Source organism: Mytilus trossulus, chromosome 6 (genome assembly GCF_036588685.1).
Source record: "Mytilus trossulus isolate FHL-02 chromosome 6, PNRI_Mtr1.1.1.hap1, whole genome shotgun sequence".
Classification (NCBI taxonomy): domain Eukaryota; kingdom Metazoa; phylum Mollusca; class Bivalvia; order Mytilida; family Mytilidae; genus Mytilus; species Mytilus trossulus.
Genome location: NC_086378.1, coordinates 1,390,139 through 1,410,624, shown reverse-complemented (window position 1 = coordinate 1,410,624; position 20,486 = coordinate 1,390,139). Strand labels below are relative to the sequence as shown.

The following is a 20,486-nucleotide window of genomic DNA, read 5'->3' as shown; positions in this document are numbered from 1 at the left end:
GTAATACTAAAAAATAAATTTAGCCTTACTGAAAGTATATTAAACTGGTCCGCCGTTCTACGTTGTATCTAAAGCACAACAGGGGTCCAGTTTAAAAGTATACATAATATTTATGTTATATGAATTTAAGACTTGACTTGATTACTACATACCTTTTCCACTGTACTTTTAAGAAAGAAACGAAGTTGAGAAATAAGAAAGACTAGGCTTTGTTGACCCATATGTGGATTTAGAGTCCCCTTTTAATTGTGAAAATTTAGTGATTATATAGGGTATCACTGAATTTAGTGATTATATAGGGTATCACTGAAGCCACCCCCCCTCCCCCTTTTATAAACATTTCTGGATCCGCCACAAACATAAACCATTTTGCATTCCGTGCTCCACTACCCCCCCCCCCCCCCCTCTTACACACACACACAATTCTTTCAATACATTGAACATTATTCCTACAACACTCTAGGTCCTCTAGGCCTAGTATAATATTCAGTAGAATTTCCATTCAAGTCTGAAAAAAGTGTGGTCATTCGGATCTTCATCTCCTTACCGACGTGAACAGGAGTTTACTTTCTTAATTCCGGAAGTAAAAGGACAAGTGCGTTCACATTTTCAAAGTTAGCCAAAATATTGTCAATGTAACGGTTTGTCGATGGAATCAGAGATAGAAAAAGAATCACAGCAGTATGATAAATTTGGCATATGGCCTGCTATATATCAGGTTTGTGTGAAATACCAAATAAAGCATAAAAGGGCCGACGCGTTCCTCGACTTGTGACGCTACGTGTTGACTGTTGTCAGTGTTCACATCTGTTTGTGGGTTTGATACAGACTGGGTCAAACCAAAGACTATGCAATTTGTATTTGTTGCTTTTCTATTAAGCAAACAGCATAAATGAAATCTGGTCGACTGGAAGACGAAAGTAATCATAATGTCATTTATAAACATATAGTTATGGTGACATGTCTTACTGCCAATATTCTTATTTGAAGATATGAACTAACACTTTAAAACAAGCTCAGAATGCTAGTCTTGTAGCAATGTGAAAATATCAAGATGTGATATGATTGCCACTAGGACAACTATCCACCAAAGTTCAAATGAAGTACTGTCGACTGAGTGGTCTAATTATATATAAGTAGTTACATTGTACTTCTGTAATCACTTGCCAGTCAACACTGAGGTTGTGAGTTCAAGGCGCACTATTGTTGGTGCAGTCGACTCCAATCTTAATTGACTAGAATTGTCAGTTTTCCTATCAAAGGTCAGTGGTTTACTCCGGGGCACTCTGGCTTGATCCACCAATAAAAACTGGATGCCATGAAATAGCCTAAATGCGGTCTTAAATGTGGCGTTAAAACATCAAAAATCAAAATCAATGAAGTAGATGTAAGTAATTATAGAATTATACATTTTATACCTACATTGTATGTAAAATTTCTAAATTAAAGATTTTGTACCTTTACATTAATAATAACTCAAACTATTTTTTTTCAGGAAATTAAGGTGGAAGCTGCTGAGATAGCCTTTGAAGAAGAGCTGTCAACAAAGGAAGCAAAACAACCGACCAATAAAAACAGGAACCGTTACAGAGATGTTTACCCATGTAATAAGTTATTACATTAGCATGCCTGTGTTTAATATAGAATAGAATAGAAAATTGTTATTTACCAAATTAAGGCACAAGGAGGGCATATACGTAGAAATCACCATGTCAAAAATTGTAAAGTCGCGTGCATGACACACCCTCTTAACTTCCTAGGGAGAACCCTGTATATTGTAAAAGCTTGACAGATCGCTTAAACAATTTGATGATACAAATATATTTATCCATAATATAGATGCATCTGCCTATCATGTGTAGCAACTAGTAAAGTATACCTTCCATTGGATTTTTTACGAGAAGAAAATACAAAATACAATGTGAACCAGGCTTCTAAAATATAAAGATCCTAGGAAAATCATTTTTACAGATGGTTATTATATACATACAAAATTAAAAGTGTTAGAGTAGGGCTGGGCCTGTATGCATAAAGCTACTTAAGTTTAGATCTGTTCTAAATGAACAGATTATTAAGGCCACGGTTTTTTAATTTGTTGGTTTACGGATTTTCACCATGAAAAAGTCGGGTCGGTCGGTCGGGAAAAAAAAGAAAAAAAAATATCTTTCAAGACAGTAAAAAAATGCAAAATAAATATACATTTCACCTTTCTAACAAAATGTTTTTAAGCTATTTTGTCATCATTTCAAATTTTAGTTCGATGAAATATTCTTGCTCTTAATAAATTAAAAATATGCACTATTACTATGTAAAATTTTTGTTTTTGTTTTTTGTTTACTATCACAAATTTGTTATATTTCACTGTATATATATACCTTCACAAAGCAATGCGCAGTACAAGTGACGTAAAGGTCAACTTGTTGAAGGCGGTCATTACATAGTAGAAGTAGAAGTTGCTCAGCTGTCATAAATATCACATGACATTGTCTAATGATTTTCCGTAAAAAAAAGGGGGTGTTCACAGACAAAGACGAAATTAAATCGTCTTTTCACAAACAAGAAAAACAAATTCGCGTAGCTCTTAATCAATTCCAGAAAACTTGGTGAGTAATGATCTTCAAAAACGAAAACTGATAAAGAAAAAAATGTAAAAAACGTCGTACGAAAATAAGTTTCAACACACGTGTCAAAAACGTAATAGACTCGTCCAGGGAAAAAAACGAGAATATCGGGTTAATCTTGTGTCATGCATTCCCGTTTTTAATCCAAATGGACGATATATTTTTTTTTATTATCCATGAAACAAGAAATTTCTAAATGACTTGGTTTATATTCAGAACTTTTACTTCCAAGGTGCTTTCCACCTGTCCACATTTGGACATGTCTATTTCTATGAGATTATGAATCTTACAGACTGATGACATATAAGGGAAACGAACTTATTGTGTAATGGGTTTTAAACGCAGATTTCGTTCCGCAAAATTATTTGCGTAAACGACATTTCAAGGTCAGTTATAATTGATTTGTCTATTTTTAGAAACGTAAACTGGAAGTTTTATTTTTTCACAATAGAGAGTGTAACTGTTATCAATTTTGTTAGTGATTCATGCATTTCATTTCATAGAAAAAGAAGAATTTAATTATTTTTCAGGGATAATGTATTTGTTTGGGTTGGCGGGAATAAAAAAGCATGAAAAGTCAATTTTATTTTTATTCTAAGAATCAGCAAAATCGGGTCGGCGGATCCGTAAACCAACAAATTAAAAAATCCTGGCCTAACATGTCAGGTGATAAATTTGATATCTTTTAAATTTAAGTGGTTTTATGCAAATACCAATATATACAACTTTATTCTACATGTATACTTCTACTCCAACTGAGACTGGAACCTATAAAAGTATTGGTCACAGCCCTGGTTTTTTTTTTTTTTTTTTTAAAGTACTGGCACATTTAGTTTTATAGTTTAAAATTAGATATCCTGAAATGAATAGTCTCCCTTTACCCATATTATTCTAAACACCAGTAAAATTTGAATAACATGCAAGTTAAGCATATTAGAAAAAGTAGTTGACAATATATAAATAAGAAGTTATGGTATGATTATAAATGAGACGACTCTCTAAAGTGACCGAATGATACGGAAATTAACAATTTTAAGTCACCTTAAAGCCTTCAGCAATTGGCATTGCAAATGTCAGAGAAAACTAAGGGCCTTATTTATGTACAAAATAAAGAATATATATTACACAGCAACAACCACATAACAGGCTCCTGACTCTGGACATGCACATACAAAATGTGGTGGGGTTAAACTCATTTACATTGTAAGAACTTACAAGTTTGTTTTAGAAATAATGAAAACTTTAAAAAAAAAATTATGGCACACATTAAATGAAAAAAACCCATGAAAAACTGGTGACTTTGCTATCAGGCAATCAGCATGTTCATATTTAATAGGCGATTTATTTACTCCAGTCACTAAACTTATCAAATTTTACGTTATACCTTATCTTCTTTTTAAAGTTTAATCGTAAATTCTAACGGGATTTCTACAAGGATGATATATTGATGTCATAGTGTAGTTCGGTTATTATAAATGTTTTATGCTTCAAATTTTATATGTCCATTAAGATATTTAACTGGATGGCATATTTGAAATCAAGTGTATGTTAAACTTAATAGATATAAGAAGAGGTGGTATGAGTGCCAATGAGATCATTCTCCATCCAAGTTACAGTTTGTAAAAGTAACCCTGTTAAAAAAAACAAAGAAAACACAGACCAAACAAAATATTTTGCAAACATCATTAGGTTAACCATTGCTAAAAATGAGGCAAGGTGTTAAATTTCCAAAACATTCAAGTTGTGTATTCTGCCAGCATCATGATATCATACAAATTAAACAAAGATAAGCTATTTTGTTTTATTGTGTACATGTATTATTGGTATATTATGTGATGATGTGAACTTTTATGTATTTTAGATGACCACAGCCGAGTCAAGTTACAGAAAGGCGAGGAGGATTATATCAATGCCTGTTACTTACCTGTTCCTGAAGCTAATAGAAATTATATACTTGCTCAGGTAATATTAACACCTTTATCTCCGTGTGTTTTATATCCATCTTTGCCTAAACAAAACAAAGAAAATAATAACTTCCCACCCATCTAGTTTAAATGGTTCCTTACATAAACCATTTATCTGATCCTCATGGGCCCTCTTAAAGAACCCTTACAGATGTAAATTCAGTTAAGAGTCCATCTTGAAGATCCTGTTGTTTCCTAGTTCCATCACAATACAGATGATTTGAACAGTATAATATAAATTATTTTTATTTTCTCTTCTTGGTCCATTTGGTCATGCATTATTACATTTCTAGCAGATGTTTTGGACCTTAAGTTTTTTGTATATTTTCAGGGTCCATTAGATCATGCATCAGTAAATTTGTGTTAGATGGTCTGGACCTTATAATTATTTTATACTTTCAGGGTCCATTAGAACACACCTCAGGACATTTTTGGCAGATGGTTTGGGAACAGAAAAGTAAAGCTGTAGTTATGTTAAACAAAGTCATAGAAAGTGGTTCTGTAAGTTCAAACCTCAACGTCTAATTGACTTAATGTCTTGACCCTGTTTCCAATTTTCTGGTTTAAAATTTATTGAAGGGATCTTTACTTGCAGTGTTCTCCCAAAGCCATTTTAGCACAGTGCTTTTCAGTGCTATTGCAATTCCCCGCTGTCCTATTGCAATGACCGCGTCGCTATCCAATGCAATCGCGTCGCTATATTTTTTTTTTGTATTTTTCAAATTTCCCGCTTATTTTTCACTTTGGGATCACGTGATTGACTGGTTTACAATTTTTGAATGAATTATTTCCGTTTTGTTAAAGTAACTCCACGGGACCTGTCTAATACCAGTTCAGGGAAGATTAGTTTATTGTAACTAACTGAGTTTACCCTCTTTAAATAAAGAATTTATTATTATTATTATTATAATGAATTTTACAAAATGGCGTATTTGACAGATCAAAATAAACAAAGATTTCAACATTGACATCTATTTTTTTAATTTAAAGAAAATATAGAGGCATATATGAATGAGATGAAATGAATTGAATTGACCGCATTTCCTGACGTCACTTACAAACTTGTTTAATGAACTTTGAACAAACTTTGATTTTAAAAACGATCAAACACAGCTTACACAGGGGTTTGTTCCAAATTATTTGACAGGTTTACTATCCATACAAACCCCGAAAATGAGCAAGTCTTTAAGTTATTAATTATCCCCTATTCGAACTTATAATTGTTTAGTCAGAAATTCTACCATTTGATAACAATTTGAGAGGATATGATTAGAAAAACAAACCTCAAGCTGATACGACTTGAGAAATTTACTTTCTCGATGTCCAGCTTGGATAAAGCTATTTAAATATAGGTCATAAAAATGAGAACTTTTTATGCTAAAAAATGTCAATTCCTGTCAAACGTCGTAAGATAAACAGTACACTGCTACAGTTGGTTACAAAACCAAACAGAAACTGACAATGACTTTATTGTTGGTCCTACATGTTCTGCAACATTACCTGAAAGTGCTAAGAAATCTTGGCACAGGCAGTCTGGTGAAGATCCATCATGGAAAAAAGACTTCTCCTTCAGTTTTATACATAGATAGTATGAGGATTTAATATATGAATTTACAATGGAGAAAAAAAAACTCTTCTTCTATATCCAGACAATGACATGTCATTTAACAAACAAAGCCTCATTAAGGGGTAAACTTCCATGAGCATGACAAGGACATCATAACAAGAGGAAACATCAACAGCATGATATAATAAAAACACATAACAAATTGATAACAAACAAACCGCACGCCGCGATAAAGTTACTGAGAATTGTCGAAAATTACGCTCTTACCACAGCGCTATCCAAAAAATCCTGGGGAGAACACTGCTATACTTGACCAAATGTCCTTTCAGAAAACTTCAGAATGGTGTATGCACATTCCAGCTGATGTAATTTCTTCCATGTCCATCACAGTCTCTTTCTGGTTGAAATTTAAAACAATAATTCATTAGAACTGAATAAGGGCATGGTATTTTTTTTTTTACAAAAAGGGCACTTTTCACATCAACTATTCAAAATAGGGCACATAAATAAAACAGTTATTTACACATATTTAATTATGACATTTCCACAGGCGACATAAAATATAAAACGTACATTCAAACACATCAGTGCAATCAAAACATATATATTAGAATTTTTAAATATAAAAAACTTTTTTTCTTTAAAAGATGAGAAATATTTGGTTTTAAAAATCTTTTTAAAAATGTCTGGTTGAAATTTGACCAAAAAGTCATGCATATTAATTTTATACAATTTATCTTGAGCAAAGCTTGCAAAAATAGACAGTTAATAAACCAACTTTTAACATTAATTTTTCAGAGAAAATGTCATCAGTATTGGCCATTAGGTGAGAATTATGGTGATGATGAAGAAATGGTTTATGAAGATGTACAGTTAAAGATAACATTATTAGAGGAAAGATCGTGTAACTACTATATAGTCAGGACGTTAGAGATTGAAGATATGCAGGTGAGTAAGACCATGGCGAGTTGAAGTGAATAAATTTTAGCATTCTTGTAATTGACTTAGGGGCCATCTTAATCTTGCAGTTAGGTGAGAGTATTTTTTACTCCGTGTTGTCCTCACTGTGACATTGAAATTAAGAACATCAATAAAAGTGTCATTCCTTTGCTTTTTGTTTGCTTTTTTTTTTTTTTTCTTGCTGTGTATGAACTGTTTTGGAGTCATGGATGGATACCCCATATCCATGTTTTTCTTTTAATATTGTTTTAAGTTTTGATAATAAATATTTTAACTTTTAAAAGTATCAATTTCATTTCTTATTTCAACGAACTAATATGAAAAAGTTAAGACGTCTTAAATATGAAAAAAACATAAAAGTAGTGTAATTCTCTGTCTCCAAAGAAAATGAGGATTATTATGATGAGGTTGGGAAAGTGCTTTTTAACAGAAATTGGTTTAAAAGATCAGAATATTATATTTTCTAGTATTTTTGTTCATCATCTGCAAGAAAGTGGATTCTTTTTGACATTTACATGCTTTATAAAACATCATAGACTCCATAAAATTGTTAATGTATCAGATAAATAGTAAAAGTACTTGATGATCATAAGGGTCATAAAAGATAAATGATTAAACAATACAAATGAATAAATGAATGTGTTCACAGTGTACACATCGACTATTATTTATTGGTCTCAAGCTATTTTCCCCCTAGTATTCAGTTATATTAATATACAACTAAAAACAAATAAGGCTTTTGTGGTAATTGTTTTCAGTGTTCACTGAGTGTTGACAAGATTTATATCAGCAAGAAAAACTTAATTTCTCTACCTTTTAGAAGACTATGTAATGCACCCATGTTTTACTGGGTCAAAAAATGTTAAATTTATTTTTTAGACAAATGAAACAAGAGAAATTTTACATTTTAATTATGTCACATGGCCAGATTTTGGCGTGCCTACTTCACCGACAGCATTTCTGAACTTTCTAATGGCTGTACGAGAATCTGGTGGTTTAGAGCCTGATTCAGGACCCTGTATTGTACACTGTAGCGCTGGAATTGGTCGATCTGGAACTTTCTGCTTGGTTGACTCTGTACTTGTTATAGTGAGTATGATTAGATGGATCAATTCAGTTTTATCAAATCTGTAGATACATATATTACTATCTGAACAGTGTGGACACACACAAATAGTTTGTCATAGGTAATAATGTGATCAGTTTGACTTTTGAACCATTGCAAACTTTGTATTATGAAATGGAGCTAAGGTCAAATTATTGTCTGAAATAATAGCTATGATCAAGATCATACATCAGTGACTTAGATACACAGGCAATATTTTCCAACGTGATTTTAATATGAGAATCACGTGATATTCATGTTGTCCACACAACGTGAGTACAACATGAAACGAGCAGAAACGTAATATTCACATTATGAGCACAATGTGAACAAAACGTTGGTCACACGTGATGAGCACAAACATGAAACACATGTTGGAAAAAATTGCCTGTGTATAAGAAGATGTAGTATGAGTGCCAATGTGACAACTATCCATCCAAGTCGCAATTTGTAAAAGTAAACCATTATTGGTCAAAATACAGTCCTTACGCAGAGCCTTCAATCACACCAAACAGCAAGCTAAAGAGGGCCCACAAAATTACTCATCAAAAACCATTCAAACAGGAAAATCAAGTCTACTGGGTAATCTATACAAAAAACTAGAAATAAAAAATACTTATGAACCACATCAACAAACGAAAACTACATCAGATTCCTGACTTAGGACAGGTGCATACAATTGCAGCAGTTTTAAATGTTTTAATGGTAACAAACCTTCACCCTTATCTGAAAATATAGTGTAACATCACAACATAAAAAACACACTGTAAAATAGCATGCATGTTAGTAGAAAAGATGACTAAAAGAAATATAACATTTATTTAGATTGAAAATCAAGAACATATGAATGGTATAGATATACGTAAGATGGTGTTAGACATGAGATATTATAGAATGGGACTTATACAGACGGCTGATCAGTTACGATTTTCTTATCTTGCCATAATAGAAGGAGGGAGAAGGTTATTGAATAAAGAACAGATATCTACAATGGACGTACTGTCAAGTTACTTAGAAGAAGAAGAGGTAAGATTGACAACAAACGTTGTAATTTGATTACTGTAAACCAACTAAATTCTGCGAGCTATTTACTTTCTTGACTTTCACGAGTAGAAAAATAACGCGAAATTAAATCGTCACGAAAAGGAATAACTTGGATCTTTCCCTATCAAACTACATTAAGTAAATAAGAAAATTACGAATTTAATCACCGCGAAGTTGACTAGCTTGGCATAAACCGGAAATAAAGTATCCGGGAAAATAAATTGGTTTACAGTATCCATTGCTTCAGCTATTTACTGTTAGTTCAGAAGTTATTGCGAATAATACGATTTGGTGAGTATCGCAATAATAAGAACTCACCTTCTGATATCTGATGCATACATGTGTATGCAGATTTTTCTCTTTTTTCCAGATAATAAATGCAAGGCCATATGATGACCTATAGTTGTTATTTTCCATGCCATTTTGATCTCCTGTTGAGAGTTGTCTCATTGGCAATCAAACCACATCTTTTTTTTATATTAAATAATTTCTGAATTTACAGTAATTCAATTTTAGATGAACTCTCTCTGCTTAATCTCACATATTCAGATGTAAGGGAGAGAACTTTTCATTTAAAGCCAGTTGCATTTGAAGACAGGTGCATGATGGTTTTTCACTATCCATCTGTCCCTCTGTCTGAGTAAGTAGAGTCATTACTTACATATGCTTTTGCAACTCCTTACCAAATTTTGACACAATCTTAATTATACATAAGTTCCTTGAAGACTAGCTACCTTTCAATTTTGACAAATTTCTGAGAAGTCGTTCCAGAATTCAGTCTTATTTTTTTTTGTGGTGCATTCATGATCCTGTCATTCATTTTTCCTTTGAAGCTTAGACTTGAATAGGGATACATAAATTGTTCATGACAAATATTGAATTTTATATCTAATTGTTATTTGTTAATTTCAATACAGTGACTGAGTATCTCTTCAAGGAAGTTTACCTGCTATTTTATCTGTTTTATGATTTATACAGACACTAATTGAATATAAATACTGCTTCCCAACCTTTAAACATCTTAACATTTTAGCCTAAGCAATACTAATAAAGGTTTGATTAAAAACCAGTTCAAACCCTTTATGATCAGATGAAAAACACATCTCTATATGGTCCAAGAACAGATCCCTCCCCCTTTTTGGGTTTTAATTTTAAAAAACGAAAGGTATTATCTCTATATGGTCGAAGAACAGACTCCCCCTACCCTTTTTATACGACCGCAAAATTTGAAAACAATTTCGTCGTATATTGCTATCACGTTGGCGTTGGCGTCGTCGTCGTCCTCCGAATACTTTTAGTTTTCGCACTCTAACTTTAGTAAAAGTGAATAGAAATCTATGAAATTTTAACACAAGGTTTATGACCACAAAAGAAAGGTTGGTAATGATTTTGGGAGTTTTGGTCCCAACATTTTAGGAATTAGGGGCCAAAAAGGGCCCAAATAAGCATTTTCTTGGTTTTCGCACTATTACTGTAGTTTAAGTTAATAGAAATCTATGAAATTTTGACACAATGTTTATGACCACAAAAGAAAGGTTGGGATTGATTTTTGGAGTTTTGATTTCAACATTTTCTGAATTAGGGGCCAAAAAAGGGCCCAAATAAGCATTATTCTTGGTTTTCGCACAATAACTTAAGTTTAAGTTAATAGAAATCAATGAAATTTAAACACAATGTTTAGGACCACAAAAGGAAGGTTGGTATTGATTTTGGGAGTTTAGGTCCCAACAGTTTAGGAATTAGGGGCCAAAAAGGGACCCAAAAAAGCATTTTTCTTGGTTTTCGCACCATAACGTTGGTATAAGTAAATAGAAATCTATGAAATTTAAACACAAGGTTTATGACAATAAAAGGAAGGTTGGTATTGATTTTAGGAGTTTTGGTCCCAACAGTTTAGGAATAAGGGGCCCAAAGGGTCCAAAATTAAACTTTGTTTGATTTCATCATAATTGAATAATTGGGGTTCTTTGATATGCCGAATCTAACTGTGTATGTAGATTCTTAACTTTTGGTCCCGTTTTCAAATTGGTCTACATTAAGGTCCAAAGGGTCCAAAATTAAACTTAGTTTGATTTTGACAAAAAATGAATCGGTTGGGTTCTTTGATATGCTGAATCTAAAAATGTACTTAGATTCTTGATTATTGGCCCAGTTTTCAAGTTGGTCCAAATCGGGGTCCAAAATTAAACTTTGTTTCATTTCATCAAAAATTGAATAAATGGGGTTCTTTGATATGCCAAATCTAACTGTGTATGTAGATTCTTCATTTTTGGTCTTGTTTTCAAATTGGTCTACATTAAAGTCCAAAGGGTTCAAAATTAAACTTAGTTTGATTTTAACAAAAATTGAAATCTTGGGGTTCTTTGATATGCTGAATCCAAGCATGTACTTAGATTTTTGATTATGGGCCCAGTTTTCAAGTTGGTCCGAATCAGGATCTAAAATTATTATATTAAGTATTGTGCAATAGCAAGTCTTTTCAATTGCACAGTATTGCGCAATGGCAAGAAATATCTAATTTCACACTATTGTGAAATAGCATTTTTTTTTAAATTAGAGTTATCTTTCTTTGTCCAGAATAGTAAGCAAGAAATATCTAATTGCCCAATATTGTGCAATTGCAAGAATTTTTATAATTGGAGTTATCTTTCTTTGTCCAAAATCAACTTAAATCTTTGTTATATACAATATACAATGTATATTCACTTTTTACTTCCAACTGATAAATTAAAATAATCTTTACCATTCAGTGATAACAAGCAGTTTTTTAACATCTTAATATTTTATGATGTATTTAAATGAGTAGTTATTGTTGCAAACTCCATTAGAAATTTTAATTGAGATTAGTTTTGGAATAAGGGAAAGGGGGATGTGATTAAAAAAAATGGGTTCAATTTTCTCATTTGAAATTTCATAAATAAAAAGAAAATTTCTTCAAACATTTTTTTGAGAGGATTAATATTCAACAGCATAGTGAATTACTGTAAGCGAAAACAAAAAAATTAAGTTCATTAGAACACATTCATTCTGTGTCAGAAACCTATGCTGTGTCAACTATTTAATCACAATCCAAATTTAGAGCTGAATCCAGCTTGAATGTTGTGTCCATACTTGCCCCAACCGTTTAGGGTTCAACCTCTGCGGTTGTATAAAGCTACGCCCTGCGGAGCATCTGGTTGGGTTTTAATTTAAAAAAACGAAAGGTATTCTAATAAATCTGTATTCAAATGTTGTTTTAACAATTATCATGCATAATACCTTATCAGATTTGATTTAAAGTTCAGAAGATTAAGATGTATATTTGTCTATATTTATAAATTTACAATAACTTGATTCAAACAGAACAGAGTAACAAAAGATTTTTTTTAATAAAGCATGTTACTGAAGGAAGTAAATTTTAAAATAGAAACATGACGTTCACAAAAATAAGTGGTAAAGATTTGGTATGATCTGTGTTTAAAAAATATATGAGAAAATTTTCAATTAGAAAACAAATTGTAAAAGAAATTACAAAAATGAAAAAAATGTTATAAAAAAAAATATGAAAAGTTATATTAACTATCTTGTAGAAATCTTCAGATGATGAAGCTCCTCCTAAACCACCGACTCGAGTGGAAAGTTTGCCACATAGAAATGAACCCCCACCGCTTCCTCCAAGAACTGGTTTCCAGAATTCAGTGGATACTATGGAAGGTTTGAACTCAAAAGAATCAGTTAGTGGTACCAGGTATGTACTAAACACAATTCAGAGAAAGTAACTCTACAACCTTAAAAAAAAGCAAGATCCTAAATATCTTCATAATTGATTTTATTTGTACCTTGAAACAATACTTTGAAATTACTTTTTATTTGGGACATCAGTTTTATGGTTTTAGTATGACTCATTAGTTTATGAGTGTTTTATAGTGTTCATATGTTTCTTGGTGATAATTAAAGTAGGACCTTTTACCTTTATATAACTATAATCTATGTATTTTACAATATTTCTAAACAGTCTATATTGGCAGACTTATTAGGGGTTGAAATGATATGGAAGTTAAGCATAAGTCACTACAAACAGGGTCCACCTCACCAGACTAAGTTATAGCCCTAGGGTTTCAAATTGACCTCATGTAAGATAACATTTGAATGCTGTTCTTAAAATTAATATTACTATGTACAATGAATTGGAGATGAATTTATTTGTTCACTTTTATTTCATATAACATTTAGTTGTGTCCCTTGCATTGTCTCAAAATTGTAAAATAGTATTTTCCATATGAAAGGATGAATTTGTAATGAGCTTAGGTCCGATAAGCTTTAATTGTTTTTGCATTCTTGTCAGTGTGCCATTAAGATATCATGTGATGGCTGTGTCATCTTTTTTTCATTTGTTTGATGATTTAACAATTTAGGTTTCACTGGGTCTTTGATGGGTTGACTTCTGATAAGAATAACTTGATATTCTGTTAATAACTGTTAATTAAATTGTAGTGAACTCAGGAGAAGAAATAGAGAAGACAGAAAGAAGAAAACAGAAGAGCAAGTCAGAAAAATGAAAGATAAATTACGGGACAGTGAACTTTCAAAAAAGCGAAAATCATATTTAAAACCTGTAGCTATAGGACTGACTGGACTGACACTTTTGATTGGTGGATTTCTTATTTACACATATTATTTAGGTCATGATAAGGGATAAGGTATATCAGGGGTTAATATTTTGGTTATAAATAGTCTGACTAACCTCAAATGGTAGGACTTACAGTTTTATACTCTGTGACAAACGAGAGTTTTGTCTGCTTTACGCGCATGTATTTTTTATTATAGATAATATCAAATATTTTCTTTTATTACAAGAAATCTCAAAAGATGTTTTATATATAGATTCACTGGTGCTCATATTAAGATTGCTTTTGACAGTTTTAGTAGTAGATTTCTTTATTTTTTTAATTTATAAGGCATAATGTATTTTTGAATGAACATGTTATTTCTGGAATATGGTTTTGAAAGTCAGGAAGTTTCATCAATAGATTTTTAAGGGAAAAGTATCCTGATTTTATTTTCCACTGTTTTTGTAAGATAAAAGCCATCTATAGGTTTGGTATAAAATCTTTTGTTTGACTGTTTTAAAACTAAGCACTTGTCCCTGACCACAGCTTCATATTTTTTTACATTTATATTATTTAAGAAAGGTTTAATCTGCATCAGCTTTGAATTTTAAGAAGAAATTATATATATCATTTAAAAAATGTGTTCATACCTAAAGCCAGTAGTTTAAAAGTATTCCCTTATTTCTATTTGTAGCAATCATTTCTTCAATCTATCTACCTGTTTAGTGATAATCACTTTACCTTTGTTTTTTTAATGGATTTTTTATAAACTTTATAAAGGGAAAGGTACCATGAATGATCTAATGCTGAAGTAATAAGCTTAAGATCATTTATACTATGAACATGATGAACTTATCATTCAAAGTGTTACTTGTTTGTTTATTATAAGATATAATGATAGAACCATCTTTATGGAAATAGGTCAGTACTTTATTACAAGGAAACCATCATAAGAAGAAAAAATAGTATATTAATACAAAATTTAGTTTATGTGAGTTTAATATTGACAAGGGTTAATTTATAAATACATTTTATCAAACTGAAATATAAAATTCATTCAAAATATGTCTGAGATATTTGTCACTGGACATTAAACAAACAACTACCTGTCCATTATGTTTGAAATATACTCTCACTTTGAATTTTGTTTTACCTAAATTTTACTTATAAGGTGGTACCCAACCCCTTCACTAAAATTAATTTGTCTCTTTTAATTTCAAAAAAAAAGTTGATAAAATATATTTACTATGACCCTTTGACAAAAAATTTGAACCAACCATTTTATCAGAAAAAATACACTGGTTATATAGCAGTTTGACAAACACTAATTTTGATCATTGAGAAGCCTAATATTCCCATAACAACAAGACGTCATTAAAACGTTAAGCTGATTTTACAGAGTTATCTCCCTGTAGTGTTAGGTACCACCTTGAAGGCATCCATTAATCATTGTCATTATTCATACTATGTAGATGAGCTCTTATTCAGTTATATATAACCTGCATGTTTTATTTATTTTTTGTTTTCTTTCTGTCTTGGCTTGTAAATTTTATACCTTGCACCAGTGATAATGAAATACATAAAAGAAAAGGTACTAAATAAATTTTTCTTTTAGTAAACCTTGATGTATTTGGTAGAGTCAAATTGTCTATGAAATATGTTATTTACTTAAGTCAGTAGTTCAACATCATGGAAGTTGAGTTAAAAAAAAAAAGTAAATAAACTACTGTACTAATAATGTTATCTGGAAAATGCAAGTCAGCATTTGTTGCACTGTATTATGTTCAATTCTTAAAAAATAATACACATATTTGTTGATTTGATTTGATTTTTTTTTTTGTTCATTGCTTTTTAAACACAGGGTTTTCATTGAAAATGATTTAATGGAAATAATGTATTTTGTTAGACATTATTTGTTGTTTTGACTAACCACAAAATCAAGGAAATTTATTTTTAACATTAGACAGTCAAGCAGTCAGGTCAAGGTTCATATGCTCTTCTTCAGTTTTTTTCACAAATAATTTTAAAAACTATAAATTTAAGTGTAAGATTTTTTGTGAAATGAGTCCCTGATACAGATATTGAGAAAAAGGGCAAATATTACTTGAATGTGATGTTCACGCATTCTAATATGTTTATAATATGTTTACACTTAAAAGTTATAAATAAGTATTAAGTTTGTAGATGTTTCAGTTTCCTATGGAAAATGTCTCTATAAAGTCAGTTATAAACCATTTTCCACTTTGTTCAAATTTGTTTTGCTGTTTTGAAGAAGTTTTTTTTTTAATAATTTTTATACTTTCAAGGAGTTTAGAAAATATTGTCTCTTCCTGAAGGAAATAAAAAAAGTGTATAGACGGGCTTTTATATATCATGCATATACAGTCATAATATGAAAGTCATAATTCATGATAAATATACTTATTTATCAGTCTCATTCAAGTGCTCCTAGACAGGAGAGAATTGCAGAAGAAGAAGAGGAAGTTGCTAGTATCTGTTCTTCATTATGGTTACTTAACAACAACAAAAGTATATGCAGATGGTTTTATTTTGGTCACATTGATGGCTATGTTTCAGCTTTACTCTGAACTTGTTCAGGATAATGATCTTTTCAACAATAAAGTATTCTATACAACAAACAACTCTACTCTTAATAATTATATATCAAAATAATTTGTGTACGTTAAAGGTAATGAGGTAAACATTGGTTATGCATTCAGTCAGAAAAATATAGGAAATAAGGGGTCATCATATCAAATTCTTTCAAAACACTTCACAGAGAATAATTTATTCTGTATAATTCCTATTCTACAGATCTTCATTTAAAAAGCTTTCTGATATAGTTATCTCCCTTTGAAATTTTTAACTCTTAGAAAATTATCTCCCTTTGAAGTTTTCACTCTTAGAAAAAAAAAAATTAAATATGTGTAGTGTTGATATCTACTTTTGATTGATGTCTTAAACAGGACACATGGATACTAAATATAAATTTCAGTTGGCTGCTGATTAATTTATTAATTTTATACAGCAAATGACAGGCCCGTAGCCAGGAATTTACAAGGGGGGGGGGGGGGGGGGGGGGGGGGCTATTTGGGCTATTTGGAAATCGACTTTAACAGTCACAATTCGAACAGAATGTTGACTTTAACAGTGCTTCTTTGTTTTCAAGGGGGGGGGGGGGTCGTCCGAATCTCCGAACCCCCCTGGCTATGGGTATGAATGATGTGGGTCAAACAGGAAGTTAAAATGTGTTATAAAGAAGTGTTAAACATGTAAGTTATGGAGATTTAGTGAGAGGTATGGCAGCTAGAAAACAAATATCATCAAACACCTTTTGTTTTGTATTTATTATTTTATTTAAATGCTTTATTTAAAAATTAGCTATTAAACTTACAAGAATATAATGACATGCTTACAACTAGGAAGTAATAAACTGTTCTATAATTAGATAGCGTTCTATGTAAGAATAAAACAGGATACACAAGTATAGTTTGAGAAAATTAAACAAAATTAAATATACATTTTTCTGATGTTCTTTCGAGTGTAAGAGTAATATTGAATTGGAATCTGTTACTTCCATCTGTTTATTTCACAATGTTTTTTTAAAGCAATGCAGGTTGCATTTTTAGGGTCTTGGTAAATTGGGGATTGTCTTTAGGATTTTACTCTGCATGTTTGCTCCTTCTTTGCATATCCCCTAGTGTGAATTAGTTGCCAGTAAGTTTCAATTGTAAATTTCTTGGACATTCAAATATAGGGTCAATAAATTGGATGAGTATTGAGATATCCTTCTTTTATATAATAGTATTTGATGCTATTTTGTGTTTATATTTTTAGTATACATGCTAGAAGTAAAATATATATTTTGTTTCTGATAATGATAGTTGCTTTATTTTAGTAGAATAAGCTGTAAAGCAACTATTATTGTATCTTATTGTACTGTTATGCAAAACATATTCTAAAGTATGTTGTAAAATAATGTCGACAGGAATCACCACAGATTAATATTTCAAGGACACAAGGTCATAAAAAAAATATTTTCAAACTTTCAAAAAATATTTATTAATTTTGTATTTTTTTTGCAAAACTAGGTATATCCCTATCTATTTTTAAAAGACTTAAGTATCTTCATTTCATGAACACAATTTTAAATATACATGTATCTATAATCATTTGTTTTAAACTGATTAAAAGATTTTTCTCAATTTTTCTCATATTTTCCCAAAACTTAAGGTTGGTGTTAAGAATGAACATGAGAATGCTGGTAATAAAAAGTTATAATGGTGGAGGATCCCCCCTTAGATAGTCTGTGGTGATCTCTGATTATACTTTCATAGTTTAGCTTAGACCATAATGATTACATGCTACACTTAGACTGTTCCTGGTTTGAGGATTTCTGAGTCATACAGTTCATGGGTTTTTTTCATTTTAAGGCAGATATTGTTATTAAAATCAGGTTTACACTTTGACAAATAAAATCATAATAATATTGTTATAATTTGTATAAAGGCATATAATGTAGATTCAGGATAATTCGTTGGATACCAATTTTCCATGGGTTTGGTTGTTCCAGGTGAACCACAAAATTAACTGCTTGACAAACAACAAATTTTCTATAGGCTTGTATGCAGACTTCCACAAAGCTAGGAAATTAAATATTCACAAACATGTAGGTTGGTCTTAATCCAGGAAAATTGGTACCCACGAAAAATAAATTGAATCAACAATATGAGTATTTTGATTTTGTCTCTAACCATTAATAACTCTTGCAGATAGCAGAAAGTCAAGGTTTTAGTCTCAATTTCAAAACAGAAAAGAAAAATTCGGTGTCGCATGAAATTGAGAAGATGTGGTATGATTGATATATTGATTGCCAATGAAACAACATTCCACCAGAGTTGAAATGAAGTGATCAGAAATCAATTATAGTTCACTGTATGGATTTCAACACCTAGCAAAAATGTGCTGTATATTTAGCTATAGCCCACTGTACGAATTTAAATTCTAAGCAAAAATGTGCTGTATAGTTGGCTATTTAAAGGCCCAGCATGTAAAAGAGAACCAATTCGATTGAGGAAGCCAGCAGCCTCATTTAAACCGAAACTAAGATGACATACATGAACCAATGAAAAACACTGAACTAGTAGTCTACAAGCTCCTTCCTGACTTGTGATAGGCACATAAAGTATGTGATAGGGTTAAACAAGTAATGATCACTCACACCCCCTTTCATGGGACAGTGTTGTAAAAGCACAAGATATAGATATAAGAAGCGAGTGCCAATGAGACAACTCTTAATCCAAATCACAATTCGTAAAAGTAAACCATTATAGGTAAAGTACGGTCTTCAACACGAAGCTTTGGCTCACAGCAAGCTAGTAAGGGCACCAAAAGTGATCAGTGTAAAACAATTCAGACGTGAAAACAACGGTGTAATCTGCCTTTTCAATGCCTCGGCTTTCTGTTGGTCTATATCGGAGGACAGGTCGGTCTTATTATCGTAAAGCTTAAGTGGTGGCCTTCTGCTTGTTCATATATTTCCAAAATGGTTTAGAATCCTATTGAAAGCGCATATTAAGTTGTTGACGTAGTTGTTTTTGGCTGTTTCAATTTCCTTCTTAATTGTTCGTTTCAGTTCTTGCCATTTTCGTTTTATTCTTGTGCTGTAGGGTTTTTATGCCCCACCTACGATAGAAGAGGGGCATTATGTTTTCTGGTCTGTGCGTCCGTTCGTCCATTCGTCTGTCCCGTTTCAGGTTAAAGTTTTTGATGAAGCTGAAGTCCAATCAACTTGAAACTTAGTACACATGTTGCTTACGATATGATCTTTCTAATTTTAAAGCCAAATTAGACGTTTTACCCCAATTTCACGGTCCACTGAACATAGAAAAAATGGAAGTGCAAGTTTCAGGTTAAAGTTTTTGGTCAAGGTAGTTTTTGTTCTGCTCTATGGTCGGGTTTTTGTCGCTTTGACACGTTCACTATTTCCTTTCTCAATTTCATTTGATGAAGTTGATGTCCAATCAACTTGAAACTTAGTACACATATTCCTTATGGTATGATCTTTCTAATGTTAATGCCAAATGAGATTTTTTCCAAATTATACGGTCCATTGGACATGGAAAATAATAGTGCTAGTGGGGCATCCGTGGACATTTTTTGACACATTCTTGTTTTTTTTTGTAATTTGCGTGTGTTCTGTCCATTCTATTCAGCAAGGCCTTAGTATTATTATATATCAATGGTTTTTACTGTTTTCCTTTTAATGGCATTCAAAGTTTTTTTTCCTCTTCATACAATGGTGCATCGTAGGGCCTATAACCCTTTCTATCTATCTTCTTTCAAACCTGTAAACACGTATTTTGATCGCAGATCAATTACGGCTAAAGCTCAAAGGAATCTTTGGAAACCCTTCTCGAACTGGTGTGAATCAGAAGGTTCTCACAATAACGAAAACACAATATATTTCTATATAATTAATGACAGGAGTGCACACACTGAAATGTCTCGCCTTCTTTCCTAGTTGTGATATTATTTTGATAGTCTTAAATATAACGCTTTATTACAACTGTCATATAAACTTTATATTAACCAAGAAAACTAAACATTGACTACTGAACCATGAAAATGGGGTCA

General features: G+C 31.6%; 1 protein-coding gene across 1 annotated transcript; it reads left to right on the top strand.

The window, feature by feature from the left end:
• Nucleotides 1-559: 559 nt before the first annotated feature.
• Nucleotides 560-15,573, top strand: LOC134720561 (tyrosine-protein phosphatase non-receptor type 1-like). Its single transcript, XM_063582885.1, has 9 exons — nt 560-718; nt 1,496-1,604; nt 4,483-4,583; nt 4,988-5,086; nt 6,951-7,100; nt 7,992-8,201; nt 9,043-9,243; nt 12,831-12,988; nt 13,735-15,573. The coding sequence occupies exons 1-9, from the start codon at nt 650-652 to the stop codon at nt 13,937-13,939; spliced, it is 1,302 nt and encodes a 433-aa protein (XP_063438955.1). The 5' UTR covers nt 560-649; the 3' UTR covers nt 13,940-15,573.
• Nucleotides 15,574-20,486: the final 4,913 nt, after the last annotated feature.

Bases quoted from the DNA above. Each gene is read 5' to 3' on its own strand.
- LOC134720561 (XM_063582885.1), top strand. From the start codon at position 650: ATGGAATCAGAGATAGAAAAAGAATCACAGCAGTATGATAAATTTGGC. The intron at 4,584-4,987 runs GTAATATTAACA...TTATACTTTCAG, and splicing joins GAAATTATATACTTGCTCAG to GGTCCATTAGAACACACCTC. The intron at 9,244-12,830 runs GTAAGATTGACA...ACTATCTTGTAG, and splicing joins GTTACTTAGAAGAAGAAGAG to AAATCTTCAGATGATGAAGC.